The sequence below is a fragment of the Amaranthus tricolor genome, chromosome 12, assembly GCF_026212465.1.
Source record: "Amaranthus tricolor cultivar Red isolate AtriRed21 chromosome 12, ASM2621246v1, whole genome shotgun sequence".
Taxonomy (NCBI): domain Eukaryota; kingdom Viridiplantae; phylum Streptophyta; class Magnoliopsida; order Caryophyllales; family Amaranthaceae; genus Amaranthus; species Amaranthus tricolor.
The window spans coordinates 13,735,105-13,750,978 of NC_080058.1; the positions used below are offsets into that span (position 1 = coordinate 13,735,105).

General features: G+C 33.2%; 1 protein-coding gene across 1 annotated transcript; it reads right to left on the minus strand.

Annotated features, from left to right (window-relative positions):
- Positions 1 to 1,043: 1,043 nt before the first annotated feature.
- On the minus strand, positions 1,044 to 6,057 carry LOC130828807 (vacuolar protein sorting-associated protein 60.2-like). The gene is made up of 8 exons (XM_057694812.1): positions 5,905 to 6,057; positions 5,690 to 5,829; positions 4,781 to 4,932; positions 3,710 to 3,803; positions 2,661 to 2,732; positions 2,451 to 2,562; positions 2,208 to 2,356; positions 1,044 to 1,324 (listed from the first exon to the last, which is right to left on the minus strand). The coding sequence occupies exons 2-8, from the start codon at positions 5,756 to 5,758 to the stop codon at positions 1,271 to 1,273; spliced, it is 702 nt and encodes a 233-aa protein (XP_057550795.1). The 5' UTR covers positions 5,759 to 5,829; positions 5,905 to 6,057; the 3' UTR covers positions 1,044 to 1,270.
- Positions 6,058 to 15,874: the final 9,817 nt, after the last annotated feature.

Here is a 15,874-nt window from a genome sequence, read left to right on the forward strand (position 1 = left end):
GAGTACTTTCCCACTTTCCGCCCTCATACTCGCCGAGCAGACGAACCAAACAAGATTAGGCCGGAGATGTGGTCGACGAAATTAAGACATATTCAATAGATAGAACGACATTAATTAATCAACAAAACCTTTTAACCTGGGAAGACGTCACGAATAGCTGCAGATAAACCTTCGTCTCGATCGATTACAATGACGCTAGGAGTCTGAGCAGTGCCGAAAATATCTCTCAATCCCTGCAACACCCAAGAATACGACACAGCTGCCTCATCTCGCATCAAACTAAACGCAACCAAGAAGTTGTGATTGGTTGGCGTCATTTCGATCACTTCACATAGTGGCCACTTTTGCTTGTTCGTTTTGTACGTTGTATCTATCAGCACAACATACGGCTACGTACGTATCATTTGGATAGAGGTATGATTTGCAACTAATAGTCTCCTAAATTCCCTTTGCTATCCAAGTCTGTCCAAACCACGTAATTAAGTTCTGTGGCCATATAAAGACAGTGTTGAAGGGGAGTCCTACCCTCCATCTCTTCTCTCCTTATTGATTGCTTAATATTATATATTTGATTCATGCTAGTAAAAATACCAGGAAAATTTTCTCTAATAGAAGTCATAATAAAGGCCGGTTGCACTAAGCTGTTGTATGTGCTCTCGAATATCTACATTAATTTTATTCGCCCTTACATGACCATCTCTGTACACTAAGAACGGGTGGTTATGTTTTCCTTTTTCACCAGGACACACCCTTACCGTCCAAGGTCTTTCTCTTGGTTTACGATTACTTGCTACAATCAAAAATTTACACCCGCAACTTCTACTTTTAAAACCAGGTCAGGCAGTATTATCTAAATTATGTACATCACCCCTAATGTTACCATAGCGGTGACATCTTAAATACACACTAACTCTAGAACGTCCTTTTTTTTATAAGAAGCACGTGTAAATTGAAAATCAATTGTTATTGCTATCGCATCTGGATAAGTGGCAGGGTAATTCATTGCTTTGAATAAGTGACAGTCTGACAGAGTAACTCATTCCTTTGGATAGAAGTTTTAAATGATTTGTAATAAATCATTTTTTTTATAGGATAGAAATTTCTTTTTTGTATAGGTGACAATGTAATTCATTTATTTATTCCAATAAAAAATTTAGATTCATATTGCACACATATAAAATGGTTACACAAGTATCCTGCACAATGAGATTGTAGTATCAAATCAACTTCATCCAACTGACAAGCTGCTTCGGATGATCTTGCACTGCTCTTAGCTACGAAGAGATGCCCGTGGTACAGCAGGCAAGCCTAGTTCATCCTCTGCCTGCAAAAGAAAAAAAAATCACAGAAAAACATACGAATTAGAAACATCAAAATTCAGTTTACTTGGTGTAACATAATTCGCTATCTAATTTGCTTTTTGAATTCGCAATTCGTTCAAATTTGACTAAGAATAGCCCAAAATAGACCATAATTCGCTTTTTTCGATTTACAATTTGCGAGGAGATTAGCGAATCAAACAGTGAGCTAACTCTTTTTCATTTCATCAATTTGACTAAGTATTAATTCCACTAAAGAAGCAAAACAGAAAATAAATAAATCCCACAGCATTCTCCGGCCTCCAGGAATAACAAAAAGCAGCGATCAACTCGAAAGGAAAGACGTTGCGGGGCATCATCGAGTTGAGGCAGTGGCAAAATTGTGAGAAAGAAGTCTAGTAAAAGACATGCTCTAAGAGAGCAAAGATTTCAACCACCCCTCGAAAATGGGAAACATAAACTTTTTAAGGGCATGTTTGGATTGGGCGTAAATATTTAAGGTTGTAAAAAAATTAAAGTAAGAATACAAAGTTGATAAATAAGAAATTAGTAAAATTTAATTGTTACAGAGGTGGAAGAATGGTTGCAACTTGCAAAGCAATGGAAAATGAAAGAAGCTTTTAACTATGTGGGGTGAATAGTTACCCTATGGGAGGAGGAAAGTATTACCTCCATAATAGGTTAAATCATCTTTTTTTTCCTTCATTATTTTTATTTCATGCTCATTTTACCTACTACACAACTATCTCAACTTTTTCAAATGCGTCTCTATTTGCTTTCATTTCATTCATTTGACTTTATTTCCCTTTAAATATTTACCTTCAATCCAAGCATGCCCTAAGACATGACAGCTTTGCATTACCCTAAGTGGACTATTGAGTAATTTACCTGAACATTGGTTTTTCCTGTTGGGACTCCGGTAGGCCCAGAAGGAGCTGGCGGCAAGTTGAGCTCTTCCTCCACATCAGGTTCAGACTGTAGATAAGATGGAACCCCCTGACTCTCAGATTCCATGTCTAATTCCAGAGCATCGAGCTCTGCATAGAGCATCAATAAAACATAGCAAAAAATAAGAAAAGCATAGCAACTTATTTGTAGATGGACATCAGTGTAATATTTCTAAAAGCCTACCACCCATCAGGTCATCCTCATCGATATCATCAGGAACATTGTAACTCCTTCCAAGTGTCTCTTGAATTTCATTACTCATATCCATCAAGTCCATCATCTCATCTTGAAGATTCTACATAAAAATTATTTTAAGAAAATCAATAAGAAGCCAGGTAATATTAAGACTTCCAAGTAACTTCAAACGCAAAATCAGAATTACAATCAACATACATCTATTTCTTGAATTTTTACAGTCTTCATCATTCCTTTTAAGTCCTGGTTTGCAGCTTTCAGTGCCGACATCTGAGCAGAAGCAAAAGAAAAAGGCATCACAATTCAGATGCAGATGAGAAGAACAAATCTTTAGAGCTTGAACAATACCCAACAAAATTTTGCGTCTTAAAACAAACATGAAATTCATACATCATGCAGCCACATAATTCAAGGGGATGAAAGCAGATGTTGATTTTATTAGTAATAGTGATCTTCCTACCAATGGTGACGTAGGAAGACTATTCCAAACAAAAAGATCCACTTCAACTGACTTAAACCATGCCCTATAATACCGTGAGCATGAAAAGGTTCAATTTGCTAACACACTTTTTAAGTCCATACAATATACGTTGTTTACCAAAATCAATAAATCATGATTGTAATCAATAGTTGATGCAAAATCATTCACAAACATAGTCAAATTTCGGAGATATTTGGTAAATAGCTGTTGGCTGTAGGCATTTAAGTTGACTTGTTTGATTGGCTAGAACTGTGGGTTGTTTTGTTGGCTTTTAACCCTAGTCAGCTGTTTAAGAAAATCTTTAGCAAAATTATGTATTGGTTTATTAGTGAAAAGGTGGGCAACAAGCCAAATGTCAATGAAAAATGCCAACCAAGTTAGCTTTTTTATTTTGACAAGTCATTTACCAAACACGTTTATTTGGCTTTTTGACCAACCAAAAGTCAAAAGCCAACCAAAAATCATTTACCAAACACCCCCATCAAATTTGATGCCACTATGTCCAATCAGCAAAAGCTTCCCAAAATTTGCAGAAAAAAGATATATATAGCCAACATCTAAGACACATTTTCAATGGTAGATTCCATATTTTGAGTCATTTTACTATAATAAGCGTCATACTTAGGTAACTTGCATTAGGGGAGGCAGTACAAATTCAACAAGGAAACATGGACTAACTGAACGCATGAGTAAATGGTAGCATACTAATACAATGTGTCAAATGAAGACCATAACGAAAAATAATGGCCAAAAACTAATTACTCACAGTTTGTTGAGCATCCTTAATACCCTCAGCAGCAAATGAAACTTGGTCAAGATTGAACGTTTGGTTGTAGAGCATATCACGTTGCCCTTCATACCTGCCCACAATTCAAAAACATAATCTAAAAACAGAGTTTAAGAGCCTTATTACACAAAGTAATAATCTCGAAACAAATCGGGTAAATGAAAAATTGTTCCCGTTCATGTGAACATGCATTAACAAACCCATCAGAAGAAAAATATTATATAGCTGAAATGAAAAATATTGACTACAGTAGTTATCAATTATAAAAAAAATTTCTAACTGAATTGTTGAACAAAAAAACAAAAAAAAAAGTCATACTTGACAAATGAAGCCTTAATCCCTACAAAATGAAGCCGGCTAAAGAAACCAAAAAAAAAAAATCAACATAGGAAATAGCCTTCAAGTGGTCACTATAGAGTGATCAGTGAATTAACACCAAAGTTTGTGATTTCTATCAGCTCACTATTTTTTGAGTAGGCTGTAAGCTAATCTCAAAATGAGAAATCATTGCATAACCCTCACAACTTATGTCATTGTAAGAGGGTAATACTTTTTGCAATGCAATACATAAACCATAAACACAACATATCCTTTTATATTGGCACCATTCCATTCTGAAACAGTTCTTTTTTTTCATTAAATAATATAATAAGCAATCTCAATCTCTTCAAATGCGCCTCTGCTGAACAGAACTGCATCATGACCTCCAATTTCACTAAAATCAGAATATAGGTTACGTCATTGATAAGGTCCCTGAGCTCAGTGAACAAAAGGCATCAATACAAATTTCCAGACTCCATACATAAGTTGAGATTGTCATTGATGACAAAAGTCACAATTCGTATTCCTCACAAATTTTATAACAGTTTGCAGGGACCAAACAATTAAGTTTTTAACAAAATTTCTATAACATGACTAGAAACCAAATTGTGCCTCCAAAAGCAGCATTTAGTAGCTTAAAGACACGATACAAATAAAAGCAGCTACTAAAAAGAAGTAAAGAGACGTTGCAATATTAAAAATAAATGACATGAAGATGAAAGGGCGTACATCCGTTTTTGTTTTAGTACCCTCATTGCTCTAGCCTTTACTGCTTCCTGAGCAGGACCTGGACGAGTCTTTTTGATCTGTTCTTTGTATCTAGCTAATTCTGCATCAAGCTTTTTAATCTTGTCATCAACAGTATCCCCTCTTTTGTTGATCTAACACCAGGCAAAATAGTAACATCAAGAAGGCGCATAAGGACTCAAAAACAGTGATTTAAAACAAACCACAAGATCGCATGACCATAGTTATTTACAAGCACCTAAGTCCAACGAGTTATTTACAACATAACTCAAGGAAATTGCATATACCACTCATGCATCTGCCCAACATGTAATTGAAAAAACCTAAGAGACATAACTTTCTGCGTTAGCAATATTGGAAAGTTTCGTTTTTAAAACTACATATCCATAAGTGATTTTTGAATCCTGATAATAAAATAAGGTAAACTCGGATGATGTATTGTTGATCAACAATCAAAGAACTTGATTTATGAAGATACCCCAGCCTAATAATTGAGGGAAAAAAATATGTCATATAGGGCTCAACCACTCAAAAGCAAGCATTACATATAATAATCCGTCCCCAACAAACAAGAGCTGAGCCTGTAGGATGTATGTAGTTCAGCTCATTTACCTTTGAATGGGAACCCTAAACTTGACATGGTAACTTCACATGAGCAACATCAACAGAAAAAGTTATTTGACAATTACACTTGGCATAATTCTCTTGTCAACCAATATTCATTTTCAAATTAAAACTCATAGAAACAATTCGAATAACAGGAAAGAAAACAAAAACCCCAAAACCTAATCAAATGGCCAAAATTGGAAACCTCTAATTCAAAACAAAATGATTGAAAACATGAAATGTTGATTAGTGATTGGTAAATAAAGAAGTAGAAAAAATACAGACCCGATCAGAAGCATCTTGAACAGAAGGAGGAGGATCTTTCTGCTTCTTAACACCGAAGATTCGGTGCATATTTTGTTTCTGTTTGTATCAGCTATCAGCTAATGCTGTTGCTGTTGAAGATCGCTTTTATCTCGCTAATCCTACGCGTATGAAAATGGATTAAATTCGAATTGAAAAATGAAATCAAGACTTGATTTTAGAGGCGAGTATTCAACCGTTGAAATACAAATAGAATTCGCCAAATGGATTGTTAAGGAGAGCAAGTCGAGGATCAGATCGCGCATAAAAGGATTAAAATTTCAGCAACACAAACAAACTTCTAACAAACTTCCAAGAAACTCAAGACGCATAGTAGCTTTCATAATAAAGATAATAATAAAAGAAATTTTATGCCGAACTTTGGCTTTTCCACGTAGGTAAATAAAAAGAATTTTTTTTAACTTTATGTTATTTTTACTCAATATAATGATATTATTTTGAAAAATCAAATGTCGTGATCAATTGATCATATATTTTGAAATTTAATCAAAATAAGTACTTAATTTAATAAAAAGCTTAATATTTTACCTATCATATAAAAAAGTTGAAAATTCAAGGTTACCAACATGAATTTAAAAAATATTTGTAGAAAAATAAAAAATTCAGGATAACCACGTGAAATTTTCATAAAAAAAATTAACTAAAATTCATATAAGATTTTAATTCTTCAGTTTGTCAATTTTGAGAATTAAAATTAATTTAAAAGAAATTTTAATTTTTTTAAACGTTCCAACTTTGACTTATTTTTTAATTTCATTTTAACTTCTGAAGGCATTTAGGTAAATCACAACTTACAATTACCGATTTCAACTCATCGGAAACAAAAGACAAATAAAATGGATTGAAAATCATTATGTATTGTCTCTTACATCCTGATTTTTAGCATCAATGACTTCTTCAAATGCTGCAACCATTTACTGTCATCATCGATTTAATGCCAAACTTCGTATGGTTAGAAGAGGTCCAAACATTGAAGACAAGTTTTACTCTTACCCTAATTGGCCTGTAAGTTCTTCAAATTTAATTGTAATCACTTTTTTTTAGATTATACCTGATGTTATTTATATAATATTTGAAGGATGATGAATGTTCCTTTCTCAAATGGGAAAAGATTGTATTTTTCCAAATGAACATGAATTGCAAATAGAGACAGAGAAGATGAATGCTGGACTTGGTTGAAGTGAAGAAAAACTAGAGTATAAGATGGATAAAATCCAGATGAAGAGACAAGAATACAAGGTTGAAATCAACAATCTTCAAGTGTAGCTGGAATATGCATTGATATCTCCATACAAAAAAACACGTTGGTCGATTTTAAAGAGAGAAAGTTAGAGAGATAGGGTTGTGTATAGTGATTCTCGCGTATTCAGCCCTAGTGTTTATGCGATTTCAGATCTTCTTCCCCAATATGTGTTTTTGCTCTGATTTGGGTGCAAATTCTGTTTCAGATCCAAGTTTTGTGCGCGTTTAATCTTGTTGTTCAAGAGTCCTGCATCCCCTCCCGCAGTTGGTGTATAATCCCTTGCCGGTTGCAATTTTTGGGCGTTGTTTAGGGTTGTTCGTGGTCTGCTTAGTTCAGGCCTTAAATTCATGATTCCAACTCCTCTTGCCCACTATTGTGTATTGCTCTGGTTTATTTGTGCTTTATTTCTCAATTTCTTTCTGTTTTTTGGGCGTTGGTTAGGGTCTTCATGGGAGAATTGAGGAGCAGATCTCGAAAGAATACGACCAGTTCTTTGTGGTTTGGCCCTGTTTAGTTTGTTTCCTCTGCTTCTTCACTCTCTGTGGCCTTGTTTTGAGAGATCATCGGCATAGATTAGCGTGTTGTTCGTTTCTTGTTGTGGACATGCTGTCTTTTTCTTTCGGTTGATTCCATGGGCAGGCCGAGGAAGAGCACTCCTATTTCGCCCGTGAAGAGCAAGAAAGGGGTTGATACCATTCGAAGCCTGGACAGTGGGGCAACTGCTGTGTTAAATCCCATTGAAGAGGACCAATCTTCCAGGGCAACAACTGATGAGTTTTTGGAGGTCTAAGTGGAGGTTGAAAGACTCTCATCCCTCCTAGATTCGTTGAGCAAGAAGGCTTAGCAGCATCGAAAATAGTTTCGGTTTGAGGAACATAACAGCGGCTCTGCGCATAGACAGAGTGCTGGCTAGAGTGTTGTGGCGACTGGTTTATTGTTTTAGTGGCTCTGTCCCCTAATCTGCAGCTGTTCCGCTGTCGGGTAAGGCTACTACAAAGAGACATTTGATTCCAAATGGAAATGGAAGTTATCAGTCCATTGACTCTGCATAGACGAGAAATGATACTACACGAAAACTTTTGATTTCAAATGGTAAGACTCTTAACTTCATTGCCCCTTCTATTTCAAATGGCATTACTCGTGTAGTCGTAGATAAGGCTGAGGTTACTAACTTGAAATTCGAATGGCAATTTTCATGTGCTATGTTTGTTGTAGGATATATCCAACCTAATTTGGCAGTTTTCACCTCGTTCATCAAGGCTAAATGGCCATTTCTTGGCAACTTGTCGGCCATTCTTCGTGAGGATGGAAATTTTTTGGTTAATTATGGATGTGAAGCTGATGTTAGTTTGATTATTAAGGGTGGGAATTTTGTTATAGTCCGGGTTGAAGTGAATCGGATAAATTAATACAAATGAGTTCTGATCTACACATCGGACATTAAATTTAAACCACTTTTAGAATCGATGACGTTCTAGTGATAAAGAAATAAAATAGTAATGACGAAATAACAAGACAACGGAAGTCTAAAATTATAACTTGAGAACCTATTGGCTTCTTCAAACCAAATACAATCCAATTCAAAATGTACTTACTGAAATAAAAATAATAAAGTTTGGATGGATAAAATTCTAATAGTAATTTCGGGCACGATAGTCAGCTCGACTATAGGTTCTATTAGAAGAGTCCTCACACACTATTCTCCACCTGCAAGTAAACCTATTAGTCGTCGGATGACAACATCATAGCAAGTTCCAAAGCTCATAACAATACACGTCAGAGACAACATACAATGTATTATATGAGTTACACACAAGCAATGAGTTCATCCTAGCATGCGAAGGCTCTATTAGTTAAATGTCACGTTTGACTTTCCAAACTCCCACTCATGTCATTGTCCGTCCAGTTCGGGTCGTCAAAGGCAAAAGTATGCATACCTCTATAGTCTATAGTGACCGTAATGATCCAAAACTGCCATGAGAATAATAACAATGTTATTTCAATTCCAATTAAATAGCCCCATTTGGGTAACTACACAACCACCTCAAATTCCAAGTTAAACTCTATACAAATTATTTTGGGGGTCTAAATCTTATGTGATATACAACATCACAATATAGAATGAGTACAACATTATTTTATATAACCGATTACAATTGTATGGTCTAAGCGTGTACCTTAGTAGCACGATTAAAGCAACTCAAGCACTTTGCAATTTGAATCTCAACCTCTTATGAATCGAGGTCCTAAACAAAACACATATACAAAAATCATGTATTAGAATGTGTTTACACATTTAATCCACTCCATACCATTAAGGCACTACTAAAACTGTATAATTTTAAATGAATTCTCCAAATTTCAAAAGTTCCAAAATTTAAATTCTAACTAGTGACTTAAACGGCCATTTCGGACAGTTTAGAAAATTTAAACGGAAAATCCGACTTCACCACTGTGTCCGAAAGGCATCAATTACCTTGTGTACCAAATTTCATAATTTCTAACATCAATGTGCTATTTTTAATTAATTTTAGCATTTAACGAGTTTTGAATCCAACGGATAAGTGAAACGACAACAAAACACACTCAACATCTCTGATCGGTGCGCGACTGTCGAGACAGTAGCTGCTGTTCCATTTTTTTTATTATATATTTTTTTTAATAATGAACCTACCAAAAACGCCTAACACTTACACAACTCTATATATATATATATATATATATATATATATATATATATATATATATATATATATATATATATATATATATATATATATATATATATATATACATATATATATATATACATACATACATATATACATACATACATACATACATACATACATACATACATACATACATACATATATATATATATATATATATATATATATATATATATATATATATATATATATATAAACATCTACTCATATACAAAACTTCATTATTAACCCAATTCAAAATCAAGACATAAAGAATCATCAAATTAAAATATTCCCATAAATCATAAATGAATTTTTTTTTCCTTTTAACATAAAAGAAAAATCATGAACTCATAAGCTGTGATAATTAAATAAAATAAATCCACAACACTTAATTCTCTTAAAAGATTAAGATTTTATTAGAGAATCATAATCTAAAAAAAATAAAAAAAAATAAAAAGAAAAAAACAACTTCTCCAATCAAGATATATAAACACAATCCTTCAAGCAAATTAAATTTTGTTAAAGGATTATGAACTCATGAGTAACTATATAAATTGACTCATACTCCCTCCGTTCTTTTTTGATCTTCTACATTACTATAACGGGTAGTTTCGAAAGTTCTTCCACTTTAGAATACTTTCTATTTTTAGAAAGTTTTTATTTCACTTTTACCCTTTAAAACTCCCCCTTTTCTTTTAATGTACCCATTTTCTTTTATTTATAATTATTTTCTCTCTTATACTTTCAGTACAATCATTACTTCACACTACTATTTAATTAAAATAATACCCACTATAACCTCATACTTCCAATACAATCATTATTTCACCCTACTATTTAATTAAAATAATACCTACTACAACCCAAAGATTCTATCTTCCTTAATATGTGTGAAAAACTCAAAGCGCAAGATCAAAAGGAACGGAGGGAGTATATTTTAATTCCTTCTAACAAATTAAAATTTTGTTAAAGAAATATCAATCATATGAACTTATTTAAAATCAACATGAATATAATTCTTATAACAAATTTAAATTTTGTTAAAGAATTACTAATCATGGAAAGCTATATAAAAAAATCATGACTTAATCCTTTTAACAAATTAAATTTTGTAAAGGATTTATAAATCATAGAAACTATACAAAATAACTCATGAATTAATTCTTCTAACAAAATCAAGATTTTTGTTAAGAATTATAAATCATGGAACTGTATAAAAACATCATGACAAAAATTCTTCTAACAAATTAAATTTTGTTAAAGAATTGTAAATCATGTTAAAAGAATTATATAATATAATTCAGGACATAATTCTTCTAACAAATTAAATTTTTGTTAAGAATTATAAATCATGAAAACTAAAAAAAAGACATACACATAAACACAATTCCTTCTAGCAAATTAAATTTTTGTTAAAGAAATGTGTAATGTATGAAAATAACCAAAATAAAACTAAGAACAATAATTATTTTAATACAAATAAAAACAAAACTTTGATTAAAGAATTAAAATTTCAGAACTTACAATTTCAAGGATTGAAGATTGAATAATACAATTGAACACTCAAAACTCAACTTAAGAATTTTCCTCACTTTTTCCTCTCAATACTACACTTAGGCTGAAATTTGAAGCAAAATGTGAAGAAAATTTTCTAATTATTTTGTTGTGAGTAGAGATTAAAAATAATTTTAATTATCAACCTTAATTCCCCCCTTAAAGCCTAACTAAGTATGTAACAACCCAATTTACCGTTTACTGAGTAAACAGGGTCATCACGGGGTTTATTTCCCAAGAAACTTAAATCTCAATTCCAAAACTTGGGCAAAGGGATCACCAGTTCTATGACATAGTTGTATCAACTAATTATCAATCCAAACATCTAACTAAAACACAAAGTAATCATAAAAGTCATTATAAAAGTCCAACATAACCAATACAATCTAGTCCAATATACATTTACAAAACCTAATACAAAGCTACAACTTCTCACGTACTCATCTCAATTTAACATCCATGTAACTCTAAACATCACCGCTAACCCATTGTTCCTGACTGGTTCCGATCTGTAGACAGTCTAAATGATGGAAACAACAGAAGGTCAGGTAAAACTGAATGAGAAGTAACAATCCAAAACAACAAAACACAGTAATTAAAAACATAGGTTTAAAAGCAATATCAGTTTTCTAGATCTATGTGCGCACAGGGAGTCTAGTTGAGAGGAACATCCATGGCTCTAAGGCTATGTCACTCTCGGGTGAGGCTAGTCAATATTTGAATGACAATTCACCTGAAGATAGGGAGTAGGGAGATTTTCCCTCTACTCCGTCAATCACCAGCTCGTGAGCCCGATCCATTGACTATATCAATAACAGCATAATCATTCATAAAAAATTTGTCTCAACATTATAAAATTCACAGCTTTTATAAAACAATTTTCAATATTGTAGTCTAGCCAGACCCTTTAAGGGACTGCTACTACTCATCATCATTGTCACTTCAAGGAGTCAAGTTTGATACGCAACTATCAGCTAGAATGGTTCGACAGAGAAATCATCTCGTGAAGCATAACAATAAAGATAGTATCACTAAGGTGCGTTCGATATAGCTAATCTAACATATAATTTATTACATCTCCTCCTAAGACTGTGATTTAATCAAGGATTATATTCTAACATTAAGCATTAAAGGACTGTGCACTTCTAACATAAACACTCCATATATCATCAAAATATTATAACTGCAATCTAGACTTGTTTAACTTCTTTTAAAGATTACTCGCTTCTCTAATTGATCTCTTTATATTTTCCGAATAAACACTATATGTAAATTCATACCAAAAATCAAGAATACTCATAATTCATTCTAAGGATTCCAATTATTCAATACTTCCCATAATATTAACCCTTTTCCAACAAAATTCATACTCTCAATAATTTCATCTTTTCCAATTAATGATCAATATCAAACAATTTTAACCCAACATGAAATCTTCACAAATAATATCAATAAATTCTATAATCTCAATATTTCTTTAAATCAATACAAATATCCCAAGTTTCATCTAATTAACATCAATCAAGATAAAGTTCACTACTCTAATTTAAACAACCACATATAATTAGTCTTGAAATCAATTACTTATGATTGGGGAGATTTATATATGAAAATTAAAAGAAAAATTAAAAGAAAAGAAAACTTTTGAATTTGGATCATAGAAAAGAAAAGAATTAACTTGTCTTCTTTCGTAAATCAAGGACGGAAGTGCGGTTTTTCTTGATTAAAGATAAGAAGAAATAAGAGACTTGATATTGTTTCAATGGAGTTCAACCGCAATAATGGCGTGAAAGTGGTGCTTTCTATTCAACTAATTTGAACAGACACCATTGTTGTGCATTTCAAAAGTTTTCAGGCAAAAATAGCATGGAACGAAAAGCAGTAAAGCTATTGTTCTATACTCGAATTTCTCAGAGTAATTTAAGGGAGAAGGTTGCGAAATTCAGAAGAAAAGGATGAATAAATACAGATTGAGGGTTTTGAAAATTGACAAAGAATTGAAGGTGATTGTTGCAATTGTTTAAAGGAAGAAGAAGGCCATAAACCCAGTGTTGGTTTTCAGTTTTTTTCTTTTTTTTTTTTTTTTTTTTTTTTTTTTTGAAATGGAGGCAATAAATTATTTTTTTTCTTAGTTTTTTGGTTTCCAAATTAGAAGTAGGAAGAATTAAAAAAAAATTTATAATCAAATAAGAAATGAAAAGAAGGAAAATAAATTAATAAAATAAAGAAGATTACTTAGACCCAATCTGTTTCCTCGTTATCTTAGCCTAAAATAAATTATCCAACTCAATCTAAAATAATTTTCATTCTAATATTAATTTTAAATTCTCCAATTCTAAAAATATTAATTTCTCAAATGTTTTACAAATTACCCCTCTTAATTAGCATTAAGGGAGGAGTTACAACCTCCCATAAGTCACTCACAACCGGCTCCCCCTTCCCCAAAATTATTTCTTTTAATTTTTTTAATTAATTAATTAATTAATTGTTCGGTTTAATTGTTAGACGAATAATTGTTACTCGATAAACTTGTTACACGATAACACGTACGTACCACTTAAATAATTAATTTTAGTCAAATATTTAGACAATCAAATAACTAACTAAATTAAATAATCAAATAATTAATTAAATTAAATAATTATATTTTTTCGATATTTTAACGGAGTGTTACAAATTTTATGATTAGGAAAAGATTTGTGCCAATTAGGTAATGGGATGAGCACTTTGATTTTAAATGTGATGTTCTCTGTGTCGCGCTTGTGTGCGTTAGGTTCTTGAATCTCCCTACTAAATTTTGGGGTGTTAAATCCTTAAGTAACATAAGCAGCTTACTTAGGGTGCCTATTGCTGCAGATGAATGCACTACTAACCAACGCATGGTGAGCTATGCTCGGTCTTGATTACGGTGGATGTTTCTAAGCCTGTGCCTAAAGCTATTCTGGTGGAAGATGAGGAGGGCCATGTCCATGATTAGGCATTCTTTATTGAATGGGTGCCTCATTTCTGCCAAAAATGCCAGGTTTGGCATATGTATGATGAGAGTAGCCAGGTCCCCAAGACCAGACAAGCTGTGAAGGTTATAGGGTACTACTGTGATATTTGCGGCTCCTAAGCAGGGTACTTTTGAGCAGACAGTGGGTACTAGAGTGGTTGGTGGGAGATCTTTAGGTGATACTTCCAATTTAGAGGAAGGGGAATAGACCCAAGTAAACAGCAAAAAGAAGTCAAAGGGTAAAGAGGTATGTAGGAAAGCAAGTAGTGGTGATATGCAACCAAATTTGCTTGTCTAGAGCTTTGCAGATTGAATTCGAGATCATCATATTCTCTTTCTTTGGGCATCTCTCTTTGAGAACGGGGTGTACTTTTTGAGAAAGTTATGTTCGAGAAAGTTATGTTAGAGTATTGATTGTCTTTTCGGCTCGACTTTTGGCTTTCTTTGTCCTTCTCTTTGTTTTTTTTAGTTTTATGGTAAAGTGGATTATTAGTCCTTTTTTTTAGCTTAGTGGTTTGTTTGGTTGGTTTGGCCTCTCTTGTTGGTGGGTTGTTTTGGTTGGTGCCTCCCATTCGTGTTTAGGGTGGTGCTTTTCTTTTCCTTCCTATATCCTAGGGTATAAAAAGGTTTTTTGGAGTTAATATATTCCTTTAATTGCCAAAAAAGTATATATTGATATTTGCCCTTAAGTGTCTACTTGATGAGGCATTTCTTTCAGATTTATCCCCACAGTAGGGGTTGATCCTTTGTTGGGACATGCTCTTTTACTGTGCCCTTTCATTTTGCAAAGACCCACTGCCCATTTCCTAGTCTTTTGGACTTTTATAAGGATCCCTTCTAAGTTTTATTCTTAGTCTACCAGGAGCTACCTTGGTGGGTAGGGTATTAGGGCACTACTAATTCTTGCCCATAATCTAGGACCTTCAATAGAAGGAATGGAGAATGAATAAGCTTTCAAATACATGTCTTTGTTGTAAATAGGATCAATGTACTCCTCAACCTGTTGGTGAAGGTATGAGATGTAGGCTATAACATGTCTGCAAGGGATTCCAGTTAAGTTCTATTTCCTACAAGAACAAGCTTTGTGTTCTAATTCCAGAACACAATACACCTCTCATTGAATCAGTGCACTAGAAAAATAGTACATGTTGATGGTATGACATCGCAACTATGAGCATGCTCTTTTTCCTTTCCTAACCTAGCAATCACCCTAGGACAATAACCATACTTCCATTTACTAACTTATCCCTTTTCCAAAACTAATATTTGCATCATCGTTGTCCTTATGTCCTCAAACATAGACATAATGTGCTTTGTTCTTGCATTAATTATGCATCCATTAAATGTTGCTGTCATATTATTAACCATTACATCAACCCTACTGCTTGACTTCATAAAAGCTCTAGAAAAACAAGTTTCATTGTAACTCTTAAATCACCCCATTGCTACCTTTCAAATCTTACCCATGTCTTCTATAGCTTGCTTATAATCAGCTACATTCCAAGTCTTTATTGCCCTCTAGAAGACAATGTTCCACTCATCACCCTTGAAGTTCTTATGCCACTTAGCATAAATATGCCTGGCACAATGTCTATGCTCTGCCAAAGGAAATACTTGTGTAACACAACTTATAATACTCT